At 43.9% G+C, this 25,663-nt stretch overlaps 1 protein-coding gene across 1 annotated transcript in view; it reads right to left on the bottom strand.

Moving 5' to 3' along the window:
- STEEP1 (STING1 ER exit protein 1) overlaps nt 1-25,663 on the bottom strand; it is a 186,705-nt gene that overhangs the window by 137,747 nt on the left and 23,295 nt on the right. Inside the window, exon 2 of the mRNA XM_069612525.1 lies at nt 8,865-8,982. Within this exon, the coding sequence (XP_069468626.1) occupies nt 8,865-8,982 (118 nt within the window). The remainder of the gene's footprint in view (nt 1-8,864; nt 8,983-25,663) is intronic.

Raw genomic sequence — 25,663 nt, 5'->3', positions numbered from 1 at the left:
CATATATCTGAATAAGACGGACAGGGACAGCCGGCCTGGGAGGAAAGGGAGGGCAAATCGAACTGTGAATAGAGTGTTACAGAGGGGTGTGTGCACATTGTATGCGTTGGGAGATAATTTGGTGTGATGGGAGTGTAAAAATGATCATAAATGTATAGCCATTGAGTGGTTATGGTAAGTGTGGTCAGACAAACATTATAAAGACAAGAGTAATAAGGTGAAGTGAGTGTGTACCTATCCGATTTCTGGGATAACATTGTTGAGATTACAATTTGGTTTGCTCTTGTACGTGCCCCTCCCCCAAAGAGAATAGAATAGAGGCTGTGTGCAGCCATTCTTATGGGGTGTAGGCGGGGGGGAAAGGAACACGAAGGCCCCCGCGATTGAGTAAGACATAAAATACAATGACTCACATGGTGATACGTTTATATTGAGATACATAGAGATACACAAGTACTAGGAGGGCACAAAGTATGGGGGCAGAATCACCCTTATCACATATTTGCAAGAACCTACCTGGGTACGCGGAGCGGATTAAGAAATATCATGACCAATGGATCACAGAGTTAAAGGGGGAGGGGTTGCCCCAGATATGGCCCGAAGGGGGATCATTTGACAAGAGTGTCCTAGATATGGTAGCCACGTGTATTTGTCTGAAATACAAGGGGAAGCAGTTGCATAATAGGAGAGAAATATTAGATCTCTGGAGGTTGTTTGAAGAGATACCGCCGCCTAAGGCAAGAGAATTAAATCCTGATCTACCATCTACCACTGACAATCCACTAATGATACCCAAGGATGATAAAGCATTGCCAAACGAAGAGCCACCAATAGAGATAATAAGTTTATACCCAATACTAAACAAGCCAGTGCCTGCAGAGGGGTACAGCGACCCCACTTATGTGCCTCCCCCGACAACTACTGCAACCCAAAGGCCAACGGCACCCCCGCCATACGAGAGTACTAGGGAGCGAGCACAGGTGAGCACACCAAGGGTGGACATAGAAAAACTAACAGGCGATCTAGAATCGAGGCTCTCTATAGCCAAGGATGAGCTTTCGAGGATAAAAAGCATATGTGAGCGGACCACACTTAATGCGGCCGGTTCAGAGCGGGAGTAGAACTTTTGAAGAAGGGTGGAAAAAAGGTGAGATACTGTTTAGAATACAGGAAGAACCCACTCGAATAATTGAACTAGAGGAAAGAGAGGGATGTACTGACAATGAAGAGAGGCCTATAGGGGACAGGGAGGAGCTACTATGTGATATAAGGGATGATTTGGAAGAAAGCGAAAGGTTAAGTATGGCAATGGGAGGGGGAAGCGAAGGATTGGATGGTGCATGCTCAATGAGAACACTGGATGAGGAGTGGACAGGGCGATTAAGGAACCGAGTGGGGAAAATGGCATCACTAGGAAAATCTGGAATGAAGGGGAGTACAGAGACGACGACAAAGGGCAAGTTGCAGCTCCCACTGATACATAGGGGAGGAGGGAGGCCGAATTACATACCCTGGGCTCAGATGGATAAGGATAACTTACTAAAGTTATTGCCCCCGTTGTCAGGAGGGGCGAGCGAGTGGATATATGCCTTTGGGAAACACACAGCCGGGGTACCTCTAGCAATAGGGGACGTGAAGAGCTTGCTAGTATCCGCAGTAGGGGATCAGGCTGACAGAGTATGGGTTAAAGCTGGTTTCCTGGGAGTAACGTTAGACTGCGATCGCCATGATGGTGCCTCCTTTAACACAGTGCGTGCAAGGGTGTGGGATGCTTTGAGGGAAACGTTTCCAGATACACCCGACTTACAGACAGTGATGCAGTGTACAATGAATGACGGGGAAGATGCTATGGATTACATTTTTCGGGTCCAAGAGATGTGGAGAGCAGAAACGGGCACGCCCTGGTACCAATCGACATCGTTATTTTACTTCATTATAAAGAGGGGGCTCCCAAAAGAGGTGCAAAAGGCGCTTGACAAGATAGCAGGTATTGAAGCGAAAGGATGGCCTGAGATTCAGAGCATAATAGTGCACCACTGTAAGCGAATAAAAGAAAGGGAGAAGGAGGTGGCGCAGAAAAGATTGGCAGATGAAACAAAACTAGTGCAATCAAAGCTGGTGAAGGTCGCAGTAGCCGCGCTCCCACACAGCAGGGAGGGAGATGAGGAAGAGGAGGGGCTAGTAGCAATACAGGGAAGGATGGCAACTAATTGGGCAGGAGCAGGACAGCGGCAGTGGAACGAGCATGGCGGAGGTCCGCAGTGGCAAGAGTGGGCCCCTCGAGGGGGACGAGGTGGGTACAGGGGCTGAAGAGGAGGTGGACCGGGGTACGGGGGAATGGGAGGAAATGGATGGCAGGGTCCCAGAGGTGCGCAAGGGAGTTGTTGGAACTGCGGGAGGTGGGGACATTACTTTAGAGAGTGCAGAAGTAGACCAAGCAACGGATTTCCAGAGGCAGAACATTATGGTCATCCCCATCCGGGGAGCCCGTATGGTCTCCCAATGGGACAACAAAGAAACGCCACCCAGGGGTACAATGAGCAACAGCAGGGACACCAATAGAGAACACAGAATCGCCCACAAAACAATGACAATATGCACTACACGCCAGGCAACCCTTTCGAGACAACATCAAATGGAGCACCAGCCCCCTATAGTGGCGTGTCAGTGGTTTCAGGGAGTGTGTTCACCCAAGGGGGGGTAATGAGACACCCCGCATAGGACAGCCCACAGAGACACCTGCGTGTCCAGTTCTATCTACCACCTACAATGCAGCAGAGGAACCATTGGTAGGGGCGCAGATAGGAGACAAGCAGTTCATATTCATGGTGGATTCGGGAGCGGAGAAATCACGTATAAGGGAGGGCCGGTTCCCGTTATCTAACCGGAAGTTAGAGACGCAGGGGTTCTCTGGGGCTGTAATTGAAGTTCCTTACACAGAAGCATTGGATGTGACAGTAGGAGGTAAAACTGTAAAAACACCCTTACTGTATTACGAACATTCACCAATAAATTTACTAGGGAGGGATCTCCTTAGCAAACTCAACATGACGATATCATTCACTGAGAGAGGTATAGTGTGTTCAACACCAGGAATATGCCCATTACGCGTAATGCTGGTAGTACAGGCTCACACAACCACACCAGAAATACGTGGCTTGCCAGTAAACGAGGAAATGTTTATTGAAGGACTAAAGACACTGGCCCTCATTATTCCTGAGCTAAGAAGAATGGATTGGAGGATTCCAGCGGAGTTCCTCTTCCGCCCAATAGGGTACCCTGACACAGCACCAGGATCAGTGGTATCATTAGACTTGCACGCTGTACAGGTATCTGCGAAAAGGATCTCTGTGATTGGAATAGATATAGAAGGATGTGAGTGGCGTACAGTACTGTGTACCAATGCCAATATTGCCCTAAGAGACTAGACTGATGAGGATCTCTTTTCGGATTCGGAAGGGGATGGTGAAATAGTAATGGAAATAGCAATGCCCTGTGACATTTTGATTCAAGCTAGAGAAATCCCTGTTCAGCTGATGGTAGTGGTGGGAGCACCACCGTCATTCTTCGATGATGACATGAGGCTCGTACCAAATTTGTGGACAACAGGCCCCCATGATGTAGGGTTGTTGCATGGAGTACAACCTGTGATAATAAAGCTCAAACAAGGAGCAATTCTACCCCGAGTGAAACAGTATCCATTGTCCCGTGAAGCTGAAGAAGGGATAAAAGAGACGATAAATGCACTACTAGCACAAGCGATAATAGTGCCTTCAAACTCCCCATATAACACATGCATTTACACAATCAAAAAAGCAAAGGGAGGGTCTTGGAGGATGATACAGGATTTACGCCCCCTAAATGATGCAATACAGAAAGAGTTCCCTTTGGTCCCGAACCCTGCATCAATATTATGCAGCATCCCAAAAACGGCATCACATTTCACGGTGCTCGATTTGAAAAACGCTTTTTTCTCCATCCCCCTGGCTGAAGAGAGCAGATACCTGACAGCATTTACACTAGGGGGGAAGAGAGATGAACATTGCAGATTACCACAGGGATACTGTGAGAGCCCGAGCATATTCAACCGCATACTACATGAAGACTTAGGAAACTTAACAGTAGAGAGCACAATTATTCAGTACGTAGACGATTTACTGGTCTGTGCACAGGACGAAGAAGCATGCAGAAAGGATTCAATAACACTCCTGACCCTGTTGGCCAATAAGGGGTACAGAGTAGACAAGGAAAAGCTACAATACTGTCTGACAGAAGTTCTATACTTGGGACAGCTTATATCGAAAGATGGAAAAAGAATAATCCCGACAGGGTAGAAGCAATAAGATCAGCAGGAGAACCCACAACAGTGAAGGAAATGCAGAAATTCCTGGGAATGTGCAACTATTGCCGAGCATGGATATTAGATTATGCAGCATACACCAGACCCTTACTGCAAGCACTCAAGGAGGCCCAACAGGAGAACAAGAAAATAGAATGGTCAGAAGAAATGAGCGCCTCCTTCAAATCATTAAAAGAATTGATTTCAAGCGCTCCAGTGCTCGCAAATCCTGATTATGGACGCAAGTTTTACCTGTTCTCACACTGCAAGGGGACACTCATGACAGCTGTACTGACACAGAAGACGTCACTAGGACACAAACCTTTGGCTTACTATAGTGGAACTTTGGATGCTGTGATGCAAGGACATTTCGCGTGCGAGCAATCACTCGCTGCAGCCGCGTTCACAATTGAGATGGGATGTCCTGTGACGTTGTTTGTGGAGCATTCATTATTTGCAATACTGGAAAGGTCAAAAAGCACACTGACAACACAGCGAGCAACCGCCTATGAAATAATGGGATGAAGCAATAATTGACGCAGAGGAGTGCAGGAGATTGGAAGGTTTACAGAATTTGTTACTTAAGTAACGAAAGGGGGGAAATGTAGGGGAGGATTGGTCCAAAAGACCCCCCTTGCCTACATCCCCTCCCCAGGTGAGGGCTATGGCTCATCGGGCGTCCCCTCCTTACCACCAGGGCCCAGGTGGTGGATGGCTCACCTGCTGAAGACATTGCCCAAACGTATTGAATTTAGCTAGGCCTCAGAAACCATTTCGTCTAATAAAAATGGTGTAAGCTCTGCGCACTGTAGCACGGCCCCCACCTTTGGAGAGTTTCAATTATCCCTGTGGCCGCAGCTCCCTGGCAGATCTGCTGTGAGCCCGTTCCCACGAACAAGACGGACATGAGCTAGTGTAAGATACCAACAATGTAACATTTCACCTTCCGCAGTGTATCACTGCTCCCAGCATGACCCGGCCAGCGAAGCCTGGGTGAATAAGAGACCTGTAAAATGGCCCTCGGACAGAAGCAAACGTTCCCAAATACTAATGCCAAAACTACTTGCAATACGCGCATTTTCTCCACAGACCCCTTTCGGATTAGAACATTTGTAAAACGTACCGATATGGCAGAATACATGTTCACATGGCATAAGCAGTGAAGCACCCCACCACTGCAGTTGCGTGTAAATAATAAAAGCATCCCGGGGGGTTATTTGTTATGGGCATCGTTAAAAAGCTTACACCCCACGGTCCCACGCCATAACCGAATTTATGCTGCTAGAGTGCAAGGAAAGACAAATGCAACCATACTGAGGGCTCATGAGAAGGACACGCGAGAATGCACCCTCCATGTGTACAAGGCCAAGCCCCTTATGTGCCACTATTGTCATGTACAGTGGCAAGTCATTTTCCATGTGCTCCACCAACCTCACTACTACCTCACTTACTGCAAATGTATATGCATATAACACAATGTTGTAGTTATTAAAACATAGTGTACAAGTAATGTGCTCGAACTGGCTATATTTAAGAGGAATTAGCAATGTTAAGATGTGAGCTTTGAAATGACTCAATTAGTATTGTATGTTATTTGAATGTTTATGATGCTTTCACCTCAAATCGGCAACACACGAGGAAGATGCCTTTGTGAGTTTATGTAAGGCCATTCCCCCTCCCACCCAGTAGAGCCTGCCAGACGATAGAGCAGAGGCCCGCGCCGCGCTGCTCCACCTCCCCCAACTAGGCTGGAGCCGCTTCAAAGATTTGTAGTCCCCTCTGCAGCACCCAAGTCCACGGCCCGCCACCTGCATCATTTACAGCCCAGTAGTAAACCTCCGCCTGAATACACAAATCCAAGGCGCCCTCTCTTAAACCCCACAACCCACCGGATCACCTTAGGTTTATGGCCCCTGTACAATTAGGATACCCAATACTATGGCAACATCCAGCAGCACATTCATAACGACTTCTAACAAGACAAAAGACATGTACCGCCTGTCCCATGCCCTGAGACCTAGCCCCACGACCTATGGTACCCGGTCAACAGGACACTGGTAACCATGTACTGACGAATCACCATCAAACCCCACTCAAGGTGCATTCCTCCTGTGTTGCATTAACCTGTAGAATAACCTATTGAAAGATTTACTAAAGAAGATAATATTGCAATAACCGAATGACTGCGGTGTGCATGGCCTAGGGCACATAAGTCAGGAAAAGACATTCATCTCTGACACTGGCCGCAGTGGCACAACGACACCGCCCGGATGAACCCAGCAGCCCTGCCAGGCCCAGCCCAACCCACGAGGCTGACCAGTGATGTCCTCCAGCCAAGGCCAACCACATCGCAGCAGCACCTATAGCTAGTCGTAGCCACCCAATCCCATTGAACTTGTGCCCCCTATAGTATGTAGGTTCCGATGACATTTTTTGTAAATATATACGCCTGTCTTTGCTATTGTCAGACAGAGCGCTCTCGGAGTTTGCAGCGTTCTTTGCATGCCCTATTCTGATTGATAAACTCCCATTTACGCTCACCCGCACTTGTCTTGGCCTTATTCCCATTGTGGGAGAGTCCATCATTGTCTCTCATTGCGGGGAGGATCATGCTGGTTGGGGACGCTTGCCTTCAACCGCCAGTTACTTTTCAACATATTGCTGAGTTTTGGCTGCCCACATTCCTCTTATTTCACTCAAAGCTGCTTCATACAAATACCACAATGCAGGTCAAATTGAACTTGAGTGGGCTATTATCAGAAATAATCCATATCAAACGCGCCCTTAAACAAGGCTGCATTCTAGCCTCAACTCTGTTTAATTTATTTATTTTTGACTTGGGAGTTGAATTTTTGAAGGTAACAAATGATGCGCCAAAGCTTGGTAACCAGGTCATCGCATGGCTTCTCTATGCCGATGACCTGGTTCTCATCTCACAAACGCCAAGTGGATTACAGACTCTACTTGACCAACTAGAAATCTTTGTTACAAAAAATAATCTAACACTCAACTTGGAGAAAACCCAAGTCATGGAATTGGGAAAGAGCAAACTGAAACAAACTAAACACTATGAGTGTTTCCATCAGAATCAAAAACCGGTTTTAGTCAATGACTATACATATCTGGGTGTTATGTTTAGTAATTCTCCTGCAAATAACCCCCACAAATGTAGGATAACTGGCAAACTCTCCACTCTAATATCTCAGGCCTAAGTCCTCCAGGCCAAGTTTTGTCAATTTTCTTGTGCTCATGTTCTAACCTTTTATCAACAGAAGGTAATCCCCATCATCACCTATGGGGCTGATACATGGCTCCCACAAAAGCCATTGTATTGGGATAGAATGGAAGCCCAATTTTGGAAAAAAGTACTCAAACTCCCTAACAACGCCAAATGCTCTCTTGCGGTTTGAGTTGGGCAGTTTGTCAATGCACATCCAAGTGTCCTGTAAAAGATGTTGTCTTTTCCGCAAATGTTTACCGGGTCTTGCTGCAAACAATTGGCTCTCAATATTAGCAAACTATCTTTTGCTTTCTCCACACTCTTTTCCAGCAAACTGGAGAGCTAGTGTCCTCTCTGATCTGGCTGATGCGAACATCTCGCTAGACCTTTTGCTCAATAATTCATCGAAAGCCAAGCTCAAATTGTGTCAACTAGATTGGCATCATACACAACAGAAATGCTTAATGCTAAGAGACTTCGACAGATCATCCTTTGGTCATAAATAATTTCTGCAAACAGCTGACTATTTACTGAAGTGCCCGTCATACACACTTAGAAGTCAAATCCTAAGATTTTGCATGAACCTATGGCCAACCAATCAAATCTTATTAAGAAGGGGTCTAATTCATGTTGATGCCTCGTACTGGCGGTTTTGTAAAGTTGATGGAATGGAAGAGACACTAAAACACATATTAAATGTGTGTGTTGCCTTGAGAAAACAAAGGAAAATTGTCCTTCATAAATTAATCCAAACACATTTAATGCGGTTAGATGATGAACTAGGGTATGAATTATTTGCTACCTCAAAAATCTCATCAAGAATAGCCACTATGCAATTTTTAAGTGCAGTATTGCCTATAGACTATTAGTTGTCACACATGTTTAGGTTTTATTTATAATGAGTGTGTGGCTGGACGTTAGAATTAAGTTTGTTAAGTGTGCTGTTATATTGATCTTTATTTCCCTTTGCCTTTTAGTCTGTGATGCTCTCATTTTATCCTTATTCTTTAAGTTGTCATTTGCCTCTTCCTAATGTGATGCGATTTGTAATCTGAAGTTTATGAAAAAATGTGTTTTGAAAGGTTAATTTAACCAACCAAAATAAAATAAATAAAAAGAATATAGACCACCTGTAACAAACGTGTGAATATATTTTAACACTTTCATTTGACTCCTTTTACGCGACACCATTGTATAACTGTAAAGCGTTCCTTCTTGAAATTTACAGAAAACAAAAAAGAAATACAGGTACTTTTTTAAAGAACTTAACCTATCACAACCTATGACAGTGGTAACTCGATTTACCTTCTCAGGTACATGGTCTCCTCCTCTTCTGTGTTGCAAAATTTGTGAGCATGTTTGGCTGCATCGATCACTCGCGCTCTGTCTCGCGGTCTCATGGGGAGTTTCTCCAACTGGCAGTCTGGGAACACAAGCAAAAACGGGAGCTCAGACTACAGAGGAAGCTATCAAGAATCTGTTTCACGCATCTAAAGGTCAGGCTCCTTCAGTCTGTAAAACTAGCAGAGACTGGCAATACTGGACAGCTTTCTAGCGTTGCACTCCAAACCTAGTAGGAAAAGCACACATATGTGGTGCTTCCCAAGGGGCCAGTCACTCAGGTATTATTGCACCCTTCCATTATCTCCATCTCCATAGCTAAAGCACACCACATGGACTCATTGCACAAAGAGGGAAGACCCCAGACTCCATCGTAAATACATGCAACTGGAGCTGGTGTAGCTGTGGCAGTAATATCTCTGTACTTGAAGAGGCTATGAAGCCAGGATGCACCAAAGAGGGGTTCATTCTTTCAACTCCTTCATTTAATCAACAGTAGTAATATAGTTTATGCCAAGTCACCACTGTATACAACTAAAGAAAACCTAGCTTTACCCTCTAAGACAAGTATGAATTCCCTATTCCAGAGAGCATTGATCAAAACCAGCATAGTCTTATTATTATGCAAGCCACTGCATGTACTGTTGAGAAATGTGCACTCCCAACATGCAAGACAATCAGTTGCATACTGTTTGTCTTCAGAGAAACAGCAACGTGGTGCTATAAGTGAAGCATTGTGCAGAAACTAGTGTAATGACAGACAAATAAAAGAACAGATCGACATTAGGGTTTGAAATTCGGCGTTTATCCGTGATCAAGGAATTACCCCGTACCCTTAAATGAAAAGTGTGAAGTTACCAAGTCCCCTTATAAAATGTACTCATCCATCGCAATTAACTTCACAATTCAGTTTTTAACCATAACTACATAATGAGAAATAAAACCCAGGAGCATAGAGAGACATCTGCTAGAAGCCAATGTCAGACTGGACCAGATGCTGTGAAAGAAGCTGTCTGCCAAAAAGCCCCATTAGCAAAAATGTATACCTGTGTTGCCATTAGTGGGTGTGCCCGTTGTTGCAGAAGCTTGCATGCAAAAGACTGGATGAAGAATAAGCCACCCACTGTGTTCCCAAGCAGGCATAGAAAGTGTGGCAAACTCAGTAAATTATTTTCATGTACAACTTTTGGAACCTAAAGTAATGATGAAATTCTCTGCTTGATATCGACCTGGAAATACACACGGAACAGGGGTGAGACTAGGCAATGAAATAGAAAAATGATTGGGGACAGTTCGAGCAACTGTGGGAGGAGAAGACAGGTAAGAATAATTAAAGCAGTAACCACAAAGCACATTGAAAAATATGTTAGAAATGACAGGTTATGTTACCCACCAGTGTTAATTGGTATGATACAATAATGAAAAGGTAGTGTTAAGCAGCATAGCTATTCACTCAAAAATGGATTCATGGATGACCTGCCCAATGTGGAGTAGTGTAAAGGTTTAATTCAAAACATTTAATTAAACATTTGTGGTCCACAGCATTAACAAAAGCAGCACTCAAAAATAATCAAAATAAGCCTATTTCTACAATGTGGCTGCTTGCACATAGTCATTTTTCATATTACACGTAGGTTAGTATGTTGAAGTAAGGACTGGCCCGATGTAGTTTATTCATATTACACGTAGGTTAGTATGTTGAAGTAAGGACTGGCCCGATGTAGTTTATTCATATTACACGTAGGTTAGTATGTTGAAGTAAGGACTGGCCCGATGTAGTTTATTCATATTACACGTAGGTTAGTATGTTGAAGTAAGGACTGGCCCGATGTAGTTTATTCATATTACACGTAGGTTAGTATGTTGAAGTAAGGACTGGCCCGATGTAGTTTATTCATATTACACGTAGGTTAGTATGTTGAAGTAAGGACTGGCCCGATGTAGTTTATTCATATTACACGTAGGTTAGTATGTTGAAGTAAGGACTGGCCCGATGTAGGTTATTCATATTACACGTAGGTTAGTATGTTGAAGTAAGGACTGGCCCGATGTAGTTTATTCATATTACACGTAGGTTAGTATGTTGAAGTAAGGACTGGCCCGATGTAGTTTATTCCGAAGGATGGTCCTGAACAGTTCCAGTGGCCACACACCAAAACCATAGAGGCAGTTTTTATGCTGGGCTATAACATTTTAACCCCAGTAATCGTATGTACTAAATAAAGTACAGGCACATCCATGCAAATTTAGGGTAAGCGTTTGGTAATGTGTTACATTATACCATGGATTAAGCAGCAGCAGGAATTTTAGCCAGGTGAATGATGACTTCTCAAACACGTCCAGCCATGCAAGAAAGTAGACCATGTAGCTAGCTACAGAAACGGCCTCACTCAATGTGCTCATACGTCCTTCAAGTCCCCCTGGGCGGGTAGGCATTGTGCAGAGACTTTAAGAGCACACAAAAAGCTTTCACATACAATCTTCCTTCACCCAAAGTCTGTCTGGATTCTCATAACCTAAGTCTAGAACGGGCTTCTTCTGCAGAGAAACCAACTCAGCACAGAAACGAAGCAGGAGGACACTCCAATAGTCAAAAACACAGTTCAACTAACCACCAATTATTACATGGTCAGCTGTGGGCTCGAGAAACCTGGTTTTGAATAAAAACCCTTTTAACTACACGGAGCGATTATGGACAAATCACTTCATAAGCCTGTTCCCTTATAGTCAGGAACACACTTACCAGTACTAAGCACCAGGAACACACTTAACAGTACTAAGCACCATGTAAAGAAACTATATTTGGGTTCCACTTCATATTCCTATTTTGATACCCCCAAATGGTATTCTTCATTCTTATTTTATTGCTTTCATTTTTATAGTCCATGCCAAATGCTCTTACCGAATAAATAGACATAAAATACACTTAATGAGCATCCGGTTGATATAGCAGCCAACAAGACTAGGAAAGCAGCACATTGAGCCACTCGATATAAGCAAACTAAAAATCAGAAATACACTGCTAGAGGGCATACTTTTTGTCAGACTCCTAACAAAATAAATCATTTGCAAGCAAGCATAGAGGTGTGCATGGTGTAATGTAGACAGTACAGTGAGGTCAATTATGATGTAATTAGCGATTATATCTGTGAAGCCATCATTGTGCGCAAAAGGGGGTGCATAGTTAAGGTGGACCTGCTTGAAATGCGAGGGCTGAATTAAAGGAATGTTGTGGCATTAAAGCCAATCACCTGAACTCTTAACTAAAGTTTTTTCACTGACTTGCAAAGGTTTTGTTATACAAGTTTCTTTGGGGCTCATGGCAACTGTATATGTTGCACAAATAGGTTTCTTTGGGACCCACTTGCCATAGCCTTGGCCACAGTACATGTTGCACCAACATATTTCTTTGGGGGACCACTAGCCTTTGGCCAAAGCCAGTGGCACAAAGACCGATTAACCCCCGGCCTAGTACATGTGATCACTGCATGTGTAAAATGGTGTCTTCATTTCTTTTTTCCCACAACCTCTTCTCACGAGATTCCCCCAGTATTCAATGCTTGAAAATCAAAAAGCTTTCCCGTCCTCACCATGTGCCCCCCTTCTCTTTCCTTGGTCCACATCCCATCTTCCTCAAGTGATTTTTTCCCCTACCTGGCCATCTCCAGTTACCCCCATATCACATTCAGTTTGTGTTAGTTTCTTTTCGGAGCTTGTCTTGCGTTACTGCCATGGGACTCTCGCGAGTTTCCCTGGTATTCCCTGATAAGAAGAAAATGTTCAAACTGTAAATGGCTACCCAGACCACCCCCAAAGTCACATGGTGTCTCCCCCCGAACCGAAGCATTAAGCCATTGCACGTATTATCGCGCACAACGAGCAAAAATATTTAAAAAAAATAAATATGAATTCAGTCTTCATTTCCAAAAAGCTTCTCTGCTGCAAAGCACCATGGGAGACGTTTTTGAAAGACGGGGCACCCCCTTTTCAGACGATTATTTTAAAAACGAGTGCACCGATTTAACCCAAACCAGTACCACCCCAAACCAGTCAAGGAAATTAAGTCAACACTTTGTGCCCAGCTGTTTTTGTGCTACGTCTTCCTACAAATTGCACTTACTCTTTATGGAAGAATTAATGGGAGCAGGGCGAAATTTGTTTTTTTGTTTTCTTAACTTTTTTAACAACAAATCTTTCTGAAAAGATCCAGTTGGGGGGAGGGGGGTTTCTATGATAAACCTTTGTTTTGGAAAATGTCATCCAAACCTGTCCAACGACTCTAAACTTATTAGCGATGCAAAAAAGTCTATATACAATGGTTTCACCGTAACTATGGGGCACGGTTAAAAGCACCACAAGAAATAATTAAAATGTTACTTACAGAATCGCGCCAGGAAGATGCAAAAGTCTAATTTATTTCTAGTTCAAGAAATATAAACAAGTCAGGCCGACAGGGCACCTTTGACACTGATGCAACAGGCAACAAGGGATGCAATAAAAGAATGGATAAGTGCAGGCATCTGAGATTCAAGAACGACATGTGTATGTTCCAAGCAGAGCATTCCAGGGAAACCAGTGAGGTGGAGTGGCAGTCGTTCCATCATTATAGTAATGTAGTCATCAGCTGGCTTTTGGAAAACGTCCTGTCCTTCTAAAGAGAGAATAGGCCAAAGATAAAAGTATAAAGTGCAAAAAAGGAATTTGGTTATCAACTACTATGCTTTGGTCTCATTTATTCCAGCGCAGCAAAATATTGGGAGTTGGACGCCGTTCTTGATGAAAGGCACAGTGGAGACTGCCAGGATTCAAACCTTTTAACTACAGGAGGCCACGTGCAGAGCGGAGTTTAGGAGGGACATGGAGGATTAACCTCCATCCTGGCCGCTACAATTTACGGCCGATTTAAATATCCTACCAACTAGTGCGCATTGAAGACTGGGTACAAATTTCGAGACCCCTGCTGAACCGATTGACACCAAATAAAAAGCTGTCCGTGACACAGGAGTCTTGGCACGGTCATGAACCGCCCATATGTACTTTCCATTATGGCACTGCCCTCTCCACACAACACAAAGCACTAATTCTAGAGCGAGAAACGTCGGATGAAAGCACAGTCCAGAAGCACTTCTTCTCCTGGCCAAAAGCTAAGCGTGCTGGATCCTACACTACTGGAATTGCGTTTGGGGGGGGCGGAAGTGCCCGATACTGAAAAACCTGGGGGTCCTAATGGACAAGAATCTCACTAGAGCCACAAGTAAACGCTTTGATCAAGAAATGCTTCTTTCTCCTGCGAGCAGCAAAAAGGATCCTACCATTCCTGTCATTCGCTAACAAAACACTTACCATCATCGCTCTCATGTCCAGATTAGATTACGCCAATAGCCTATACCTGGGTATGCCTGAACGACTTCTAAAATAATTCCAACGCATACAAAATGCGGCAGCCAGACTGCTTCTGAAACTACGCCGAAGAGAACAAATCACCAAACACTACACTGGCTACCAATAAAACAACGAATAAAATTCAAATCAATGTACATCACGCACAGAGCAATACACAACCAAGGCGCAGAATTCCTGAGAGACAAATTACACCTACATCAGCCAACAAGAACGCTCTGATCAAGCAACGACATCTGCTTGGAACCAAAACCCTACAACAAAAGAAAACTCTGAGGATCCTCTTTCTCGCACCAGAAACCGAACAGTTTACCAGTAGTCCAGATAGAGGGCGTATTGGGCCTTTTTACGCATTTAATTCTTATATATACGCATCATTTAATTTTACAATGCGTTTCATTTACGCAGCGTTATCACCGTATTTATAAAAACAGCTCCCTCTTTCCTGCAGTAGATGGCACTGGAGTCTATATCATTACTTCAGTATATTCTTCAAGTTTTGTACAAGACTCTGCAGGGCGACCTCCAAATTTCCTTTCAGCTTGGCTGGCTTAATAGAGGAGAGAAGAGTCTTTGTCAGAGGGGTGACCCTGCTGCCTCGCTCAACCTATGCGCAAACAGCGCATCAATTCCCAATGTGTGACTAAATGCAGACTTTGGCCGTATGAAGCCAGGATCTGCCGTCAATCATGCACAACATTAAAAGCTATTGGTTGTTATTTTTAGCTAATGGGATTTGAAGATGTGCAGTGCACGGGTGGAGTTTACATTTTTAAGTGGGCATGGCACTATTCACAAGTGCAGCAACTGGAGGACAACAAGTCACTATGGTGCCTCAGCAGTGAGCAGAAACCCTGTCAGGCAAGCCCAAGCTGTCTCATACTGTCTTCCTGTGTGTCTGCCTCAGATTCCCACAGAGAAAAAAAAAGGTAGATATTGGCTTTGTGGGCACGGCTTTTTATGCCTTTCATAGAAAAGTGTTGTTTGCAATGTCTGGGGATGTGTGCAGTCATACCCTTTGAAAGTACCACCGAGAAGATTGGAGGAGCCAATTACAATCGTGTTGGCATCTCCTGTCAGCGATTGACTGTTACTCTTCATGGTTGTAGCTACCAGATACCAGCCTCCTGGGAGTATCACACAATAGGATCAGATCGGGGGATTTCGACGCCAGCCCTATCCCTCGCAGTGACAGTATCTTTTTTTTTATTTCTGTGGGTCATGGGCTGCACATGGTCACAAGGGTCCAATGCTTTCTGAGGCCTGGAAACGATTTTTGTACAGGTGTCAGTCAGGCACAGGATATGTGTGCGGATGGGTTGGGAGGAAGGCTAGGTCAGGGGCAACGCATTTATCTTGGAGGCAAGACAACACAGCGCAACACCGGTTTGAATCCCGATCCCGGGCTTAGAAACCACTCGTTGGTATTAAGCGCGTTATAAATGAACAATTATAATTAATAATGGTATCTGGGGTTACTGTTGGGAGGTGAAAGCATCTGCTGAGTGCATATGAATTTGAAGTAACAGCAAATGACCATATGTCAAAATTGTGTCTATGTGGGGTGACATGAGGGCAGATTGCCACATAGAGACTATTTCTCTGATGTTGGCTTGTGGAGAGCTTCGAATAGGGACTGCCACTGCAACAACATGGCACCTGAAGTGTTGTGTAGTCATAAAAGAGTGCAAAATGTTATGGATTTGGAATGGACATCAGAGCAGCATCACATGCAGAGTATGCATTTTGATTTAAAAGTTCAGAATGACAATCCGTGTGCCTCTTCAGGGTTGGCATGTGTCATTTCTCATGCCGATTAGCCTCGGGTGCTGGGCCGAGTGTGAAGTCAGGACTGAATGGGCACTGTATTAGAATGCGGGAAGACATCTGAGGCGTAAATGTGCAGACTGTGCTGCCTCTGAATTGAATACAACATGAAGATTGAATACGCAGTTGAATTAAAGAAATTTGAGGTTTTTAGGAGTTTACTTTTTGCACAAAACTGATCACTCATATATATGTAATATGACATTGCCAGGATGCGCACAGGGCAGATGACTCTGCAGGGGTCTGCATTGTGTATCTCTGGGTTTGAATTACCACTCCCATGATCCCTCTCCATTGATTATGCTGGTGAGGGCTGATGGGAGTTGTAGTCAAAACCAAACCCTCTATAGAGACAAATGTTGTTGACTCCTGCATGCTGACAACATACCCACACTATTTCCCAATCTGACTACGATTAACTCTGCAATTTTTTTTTATGTTTAGTGTGAGCACAGTAAAACATCTCTCACTGCTGGGCTATTTATCATGAACATTCTTTTAGTCTGCCTGGTTCATTTCAAGCCGTCTTCATTTGATTACTCTCCACGTTACAGAGTGAGCCATGAGATGGTACTCAATGCTGCATGAAAGGGTCAGCAAACATATCACGACTAAGCTTGTGAACACACACATAAGGCCAGGATACCAAGTTTGATAAAGTGGATACTTATTCGGTTTAATGAGGCAGTCCCTCACAAGCATAACTTTAGCAGGATTGTCGATTACACGCTCTATATTTATTTGCAAGAGATATGTCCAGTCCTTATAGAAACTATTTACCATTTAGACAGACACGTTTTTCGAGGCGTTGAGTGCACGTCACTGAAAGGGAAAAAAGGTTTGACAGTTTAAGAAATCAATTGTTTTTTTCTTTACAGAGCGTCGCAGCAACGCTCTAGCTTTACTTCTCTTTCCGTGAACCATGATAGCAGGGTATTTTGTGTGTTTCTTTTTTTATGAACATGTACATATGTTGACATAATACATCCTAAATAAACAAGGAATCAGCAGTGTATTATGAAAAGAATTACGCCGATTGCATTTATTACTGAGTCCTGTCTGCGACCTAGAAGATCATGGACCAAAAAGCATACACACCAAGATGACCAACAGCAAGCCAAGCTGGAAAACACACAATAGCTATATGGACACGACGTTTTCGTTTGGGCATTGTGGGCAAAGCCAACGGGAGAATGCTCTTATTGGCAAGGCAATGCGTTTTTGAGTAGCATTGCTGGCAATATGTGCTAAGCTAAGGTTCTTACATGGGGAATACTGACAGGATAGGGCGCAGCCAGCATGATCCTGTGTTTTTATACACTAGCATATATTGTGGGAAAAGGCATCATGGAAATATGCTGGAAAGTGCTGCTGTGCATTGTTGGTGTCTTGGCATCTAGTGCATTTTTTCATCTGTCACTCTGTGAAGCAGATAGCAAGCTTTGGCATTTTACCCAGTTTTCACCAGAATTGTACTGTAAAATGCATCATTTTAACCCATTATTTTAATCTTATTTTCTCAGGACAACACCCTATTCATGGCAAATATGTACACCCTTCCAATTAATAATTTCACCAGTCACCACTGGCCTACTTATGTGCACAGTGCATCATTTTCTAAAGGTAGATAGTACTCTCAGGGCTGTGTAAGCACTAGGGCAGGGATCCCCAACTTGTAGCACTTGAGCAGCTTGTTGCTTTCCCCCACCCCTTTTTACATTGCTCTATGTTGCACTTGTCAGGGACAGCAGCCACGCATGTGGGGCCACGCTGCGGTATGACTGTTATAATCTTTTTGCAGGTAACTGGAACTCCTCTCTGTGTTAACCTGCACTGTTAAGTGTCAAGCGGTTCAAATAATGTACCTGACGTTTTACTCTCTTGCGAAGGAGAAACCTAATTTTTACACTTTTGAATTGCATTTACGCTCTCATTCTAAAATTAGGGAGTACAATACTCTCACCTCAAAATCTTATCTGGAGCACTGCAGCTTACCAAAGAATATATGGAACACAAGAAACAACCTACTGTTCAGGAAACTGCTCAAATCCTGGCTCTTCGCTGCGTAACTAGAAGACCACCCACAGGGACACATACAGCTAAAACAATGATGAATGAAGATACCATTCCCGGTTCCCACCAAGCAATCGACTGCAAACAGAAACTAAGGAAGACACTGCATGACATACCAAACCAAATAATGGAAGATAGCCAGGACATGAAAGAGTGGAGGACACTAAAGACTGATTACTTAGGTAGACCAAGACATAAGCACTGGGACGATTCATCAATAGCATCCTGGCCCTGTACCACACCCAAGCTCCAACAGACCCATTTCATATAGTTGGCAAGGGAAGAGGGGACACCCAACCCTAACTCTGACACTTAAGGAGAAGAATAGACACACTAATTACATAAGTTCATTAGAATACAGCAGGGAGTGTGCCAGTCTAAGACCCACAAAAGTCAGACGGTCAAGAAAGGATAGTAGCAACTAATCCCACCCATAGTAACACAATAAAAAATCTAACGAGATGTACCTCAACCAGGATTCTCGCAACACTAATCCTACCTTCAAATCTCGGCATACTCAACTCACAACCAGCTCTCGGCCAGCAAACTGCACACACTTTACCACACTGCATCAACACATCTCTAAGAAGTCACACTACCAGCTGCACCTCCTCAGAGGTATTCTTCCTTTCCTCTCCTTTCCCCAGATGCTCACTGTCTCCAGAGCTCCGATACTCTCTAGGCTGGACTATTGCAACAGCTTCTTTCTAAATCTGCCTGCTACTACTCTCCACCCTCTGCATCTCATCCATAACAGGACTGCAAGACTTGTCCTTGGCCTCAAACCCAGGGATTGTATCTCTCCAGGACGGACATCTCTGCACTGGCTCCCAGTGGCTGCAAGGATCAAGTTAAAACCCCTCTGCATTGTCCACAAGGCCTTCTTAGGCCTGGGGCCGCAATACCTTCAATTCTCTCTTCCTAAATATCTTCCTTCTTGAGCTCTTCACTCAGCTGCCTCCAAGAGAGATGCCCCTGGGCCTGGCGTGCGGTACCAATAAATAAAATACAAACTCCCTCAGGGTCATTCGCTTCTCCAAGCAATAAGCTGGTGGTAGATCTCCTACAGCTGGGGCCTCCCTCTGGAACAGCCTCCCTGAAACTTCCAGAAGCATCTCAAAACCTTTCTCTTTGCTTCTGCTTTTTCTCCTCCTCTACCCTGCTGACCTCCTGGCAGAAAATGAAACTGCACTGGTTACCTGGCCACCTTCTGATCTCGGGCCCATGTCCCTCCCCCACCCAGTCACACACACCTGTACGGCCTTCATGGCAACCCCCGCACTTGGGGACTGTTTCTGTATCCCCACAGTCCCACTACCAGCACGACACCTATGTCTGCACTTACCCTTGCACTTGCCACCTGCTGGCCCTACTTTCACTTATTGTTTATTTATTCTATATGTACTGCACTGTCCCCCCCCCGCCATTTCCCCTCCATCCCATGCACTTGCGCGATATGAATGACACCTGGGGATCGTTGTCTGTCTTCCCTCTGTTCCCCCTCCCTTGCCTTGTCGCGCCTTGAAAGACTTGTGTATAGGTGCGTTATAAAAGCCATATCATCATAACACAAACAGCACCAACAGCACCAACAGCACACAAGGTCTCGCCCCCGTCCAATACTTACACCAAAGCTCAGTGCACGGCGTATACCGAACTGAAGCTGCCAACAGCACACCGCCTCTCTCCTACTCCCTCTTCTCCCGACTAACCCAATCCCGCCCCCTCCTCTTGATTTACAGATCCGCCAGAGCACGGGGGACCAACTCCATTGGTGACGGTGCGTGATATAAATACCTTTAACATACTCCATTCTTGGTGAAGAGACCGAGGCGCGTCATGGGAGGTGCAGGGCCTGCGGATGTACGGTGGGGACTCTGCCTATGACCCGTGAAGCTGCTGGTACACCACTATGCCAGCCTCTTCTGCAAGTGCACCACATTGGAAAGACTTGGCATAGATAAGCAGCAGGCGCCAGTGTGCCACTTGGCGGGTGCACAGATTTACAGCCGTCAGCTGGTCAATAAAGTGTTCTGAGGAACGTGGCAGGGAAGTGCCAGTGGTGTACAGAGGACAAGTATCGCAGGTCAATGGCATACTGGTGACAAGGAATTGCCGCACACACCTGCTTGGTCGGCTAGATCCCCCAGGGTGCATAGCCCTGAAGAAGTAGTGTGGCGCCGATCCAGTGTGCAGCTGCGTACGACATACATGCTGTAATAACCACTCGCAGAGTACATGACTAAACCACTCAAACCAACAGTAAAGCACAGCCCCAACCTGCGCCTGCAATGTTTTGCGTATCAAAAGTCTAAAATGGAAGCAGGTAGCCAGGCAAGGCCAAGCTATGTGCCTAGCACAGATCACTCACTGCAGGAAACTACCTAGCAAGAATTAAGGATGGTGCTCCAAAACACCATTGTGAAGTCTCGAACCAAATGGTTAACGTAATAATGTTGGGGTGGTAGGAAAGGTCCCAATGAGAAAGAAAAGGTTCACGTTGCGCGCGCCAAATTGGTGACTGAGGGAACAGCGACGTTGGCGCGATGTTGCAAATATACATGTATCTCGCTTGTTAAAGAGAATGGGATATACGTTACTTTCAGTGTTACCTGGGGTTTGAGTTGATACATTTAGATTTGCACACGTGCAGCAAGTTAAATGTCAAAACTGCTGATGTAATATAAATGCAATATAGGTATAGTCTTGCAGTCCTATTATGGATTAGTTGAAGGGGAACAGGTAGAATTTAGGAAGATTGAGGAAGAGGCTGTTGCAGTATTCCAGCCTAGAGAGGACCAGAGCTCTGGAGACATTGAGTTTCTGGGGGGAAGGTGAGGAAAGAGAGAATGCCTCTGAGGAGGTGTGGCTGAAAGTGGACCTTCTTTCCAAGGTCTGTGATGTAAGAAGAGAAGGAAAGAGAGGAGTCGAAGATGACAGCAAGGTTTTTGCCTCACAAGAGGGTGAAGGGAGGGGACACATGGAGGGCGGCCAGAGAGTAGGAGGGAGCTGGGGTCCCAATGAGAAGGATCTCAGTCTTACTGGCATTGAAGCAGATTGTTAGCAGCGCACCATGCATGAACATCAATCAGTCAGGAATGAGAGAGGAAGAAAGGATGCAGTGGAAGGAAGCTTGAAGGAGAGCTGCGCATCATCCACAGAACACAAAGTGAGGAGATCAGAGGGGCAAGGTAGATGTTGAAGAACCACAGCGATAGGATAGAGCCCTGAGGGACGCCGCAGGTGGAGAGTGTGATGAGGCGAGAAAAGAGCCCAGCTGAACTGTATGGTCGATCAGAGAGGAAGGAGGTCAACCAGCCCAGTGCCAGGTCTGTGATGGCAAGGGATCACAGAGATGATTTTTTTTTATGTTATAGTTTACTTATTAAACTTTTCATTAATTTTGTACTTTCTCTTATTTCCTGTATGCTTTCAAATGTGTATTTGGGGCATCATAACAAATATGCATTATGATCAGTCTTATTCTCTGCGTTGTTTGGTTTCCTTCATGATGTTATTTCAAAACGGAATTACGGTGAATATGAGTTTCTTATCCTTTCCTAGGAGTATCTGTGCCCACTTCATCTGAGGTTCCAGTTGTTTTGAGGATATCTTAGTCTCTGAATAGGTTTCTCTTTTCAACCAAGGCAGGACACTCCACGATGATATGATGGATCGTTTCTATGGATTCAGTCTAGTTGCAAAACCTGCAGTGTTGTAAGGTTGATGGCATTCTGTATCTCGTTGGAAGGATATTTAGACACAATCTTATATATGTATCTCAAATCGCATTGTCAGGAAAGAAGATATGTTGGGAGCTGGTCGATGGCTCTTGTCTCAGCATCGCAATGCAAATTCCAATGATACTTTGAATTTGCTGCGAGCGTCTTAATCCAGTCATTTCTTTGGATCTTACGTTTGGCATACTGGGGGCGGTTTAACAACATTTCTAGTGATATATTTTCATTTCCTAATGTCCTCTCCATTTCAGGTTTCCATGCATTCAGTGCTTTATTAAACATGACATTCTCGTGATTCCGCAGATAGCTGGGATTTCCTAGTCATTCATCACTTTGCGATATAAGTATTTGTTTCCATAAAACCATTGACGCCAATGATTGGGTTGCTACTTCGAAACAGATTCTTGGCATAGGGTAATGAGGGCGGAAGCATCAACATTTTTCTCCAAAACACTGCTTCAGGTTTTTGCCAGATAGTCATATGGGAGGTTTGTCATTGTGTTGCTTCCATAAAGCAGGCTCGGTACCACTTTTTGCCTACAATAGGCAACAATGTTTTTAAATTAATATTTTCCAAATTTGCAATGCAAATATTTTCCTTGGCATGCAAGGGATTGTGTCTTCGTTTTCAAATAATCATGCCACTCTGTGTCTGCTTGCAAGCGGTTTATCAGAACTCCTAGATATTTAAACGTAACTACTGCAAGAGGTTTTCCATCTAAGGTTAAAGTTGGTCGTCTCGCTTTTTTGACTGGCAGTTTAGCGAGAGGCATGATTTTTGTTTTTGCAGTGTTGACTTTTAGTTCGTTTTTCCCATATATCATTCCATCATAAGGCTATGTTGTAACCCACTAGTCGTTTTATCCAATAGAACAATATTGTCTGCATACATCATAGGTAGCGCAACAGAGTTGATTTTTGGTGGATTGAAGCACGTTGAGCACATTTCCTCTTCAAAGTCGGATGTAAACATGTTAAATAGGGTCGCTGCAAGTGGCCAACCCTGCTTTAGGCTATTCCACGTCTCTATGGGAGCGGTTTGCATTCCTTATTTCGTCATCCTAACTTTGATCTTCGTATTTGAGTATAATAGTTTTATGGGTTCGGTGATGTCTCGTGGGCATCTCGATAGTTTGTCCCAGAGTAGTTGTCTCATCGAATGCTAAGTGGAGGTCAACAGTTGCTGCAAAAATTTATGTTTTGGTCACAATGGCTTCTTGTTTGATGAGATTCACATTGGTTCCCACTTTTTGGACAAAGCCTGTTTGACTGCGAATCTCTTATTGGTTTTTGCCCAGCTGGTAAGTTTGGTAAGAAAAAAGGTAGCAAAAGTCTTTCCCAAAGGATCCATCAGGGCAATAAGTCTATAGTTGACCGGATCCTTTCTGTCTGTCTGCATATAGATTGGGATAAGAGTTGCTGTCTTCCAAGTGTTCGGAATCTGATCCAGTTCTGCAATTAAACTGAAAAAGTGTGTAATGATATCAGTCCACAGTGCTGGTGCTTGCTTGATGGTTGCATTACATAGGCCATCATGGCCTGGCGCTCGAGACATGTTTAGGTTATTTATTATTTTTAGAATGTCGGTCCGATCCCAAATTAAATTCAATTTTTTTGTTGAAGTCTGCATGGTATCAGTGTTGACCAAATTCCTATTTTTATATAAGAAGGTGAAATGCTCTATCCACAGTGCTTCGACTACATTTGCGATTAAGAACTCATGTGCCTTTACTGTTGGATTTAGCAGGCTCCATAGCTGTCTTGAGTTTCTGTTCTTCAACGCTTCAAGCATAGTTTCGGAATCTGCTTGTAGTAAAGTATGTCTAGTCATTTTCAGCCAGTTGTTATATAGCTGTTTTTCAAGATTTATCAACCTGAATTGATATTCATTCAGTGGAATTCTGAGATGTTTTCTTAATTCTTTCTTTTTTTCAATTATTTGACTGGTATATAGATGCTTATGTATCTTTTTCTTCCTCTCTTTTAGATTCACTTTATTTTTCTTTAAATGGGCAGAGTAACCATTTATAGTTCAGTTTTTCTGTCCCCTCCTTATCGGACCGTTTGAAATGATCAGAGAGTTTAATGATTTGGTTTTGTTTTAGACGCAGCCTGTTCATCGCTGGATTGAGCACCACGGCCGGGAGCTGATCTTTTTTCTTTGGGCGACCGACTCCCGACCATGAGATTGTCAATTTATGGTGATCACTCTTAGTTGTATTGATGGTTTCGGTTTTGTTTATCACCTTCAATATGCCTGGGGAAACATATATTTAGTCAATGATTGCTTTAGAAGACCCCCGCATTCAGGTTGGTATCATTTTGTTGTTGTCATCTTTGCCCGTTCGTGTCAGGTTTCTCATCGCAATTTCTTTTCCAAAAAGCAACCTTTGCTGTCGTATAGATGGATGTTTAGGTCACCACAGATGATAAATTTAATACTGCAGTATTTGTCACTGGCTTAATCAATGACCGTCAAAAACGCAATGAATAAAGATCTTTGTTCATGGCTACTGGGTTCCAATACTGGTTTAGTATTCCCAAGAGGCTTCTTGATTGTGTTCTCTTTTGGTTGATGCGTTGCTCCAAATTGGCATCATGCCTTTGTAGGATGGTACACTGGGCCCAAGAGTTTAGATTTGTAGTGGTAATTATGGTCCAGTTAGAGTCAACTTTAATCATTGTCAGCAAACCGGACGCTGGTCTACCTAGGGTCCGTTGAATAGCTGGATTCAAGAGGGTAATAAAACCCTCACAGATCAGTTGTGTGACGATCCATGTTTCCTGTAAACATATTAAAGGAAAGTTCTCCAGGTCGGAATTGGATTGATGAAACAGGCGACTGTGCCCTCTAGATTTCAATGAGCAAATCGACCACTCGCATATTGCTTGGGAAGCTGATGGTTATGAGAATCTTTTCTTACTTGGTGAGAATTTTTCAGCGTGGGCCTCCATGTCTCTCCATATGTAGTGTTTGGTAATGTTAGATCTTGCAATATTTGTTCTGCTCCAATTGTTTTGGTGATTTATAGAGTAAGAGAATCTTAATTCGAATATATTGAGCATCTCGTGATTTCTTTATTTGTCTTTTTATTAGTTCGCGTCTCCGGAGATTCTTGTTTCATAGGACGATATCTCTCCTGCTCTGTTGGAGGGCAGGAATGTGCTTCCACATGATGAAACTGAGGCTCCATTTGTGTAATTGCATTCAATGTTTGCCTATTTTGTAACTCATTCTCTACTTTATCCAATATATCTTCATCCAAAAATTATACTAATTTGACATCTCCTAATCGTATGCTTTTCAATTGGGGTATCACTTAGAACAACTGTAGGACATTATTTCTGTTCAGTATCAAACATTCTTTTCTTATATCATATTGAGATAGACTAATGATGTATTTCTCCTTGGGAACTCGTGGGTCTATAAATACTGGAAATTGCAAGTCTCCAGGGGTCTGCATACTATCTCTGTTCGGTTGCATACACCTCTTATCTCTATTTTGCTCTATTTGGTGGTCGCGTGACGATTCTTGCTAATCATCTCTGAGGTCTATCACTGACTGTGGTGCCATAATCAGGCATACAAAGTCATCATCAGAGATAGCTTCACAGGAGAGGTCTGTTGAAATTGATTGCATTGAAAGTTCTTGGTGATATTGATCTAGAATTATCAATGCGGTGTCGTTTGGATCTGTCTCCAAATTGATTCTAAGAATCGTT

This window comes from Ambystoma mexicanum, chromosome 5p (assembly GCF_040938575.1).
Source record: "Ambystoma mexicanum isolate Mex_15411 chromosome 5p, UKY_AmexF1_1, whole genome shotgun sequence".
In the NCBI taxonomy this organism is placed as follows: domain Eukaryota; kingdom Metazoa; phylum Chordata; class Amphibia; order Caudata; family Ambystomatidae; genus Ambystoma; species Ambystoma mexicanum.
Note: the sequence above shows the minus strand (reverse complement) of the source record. Positions and strands in the feature narration are given on the sequence as shown.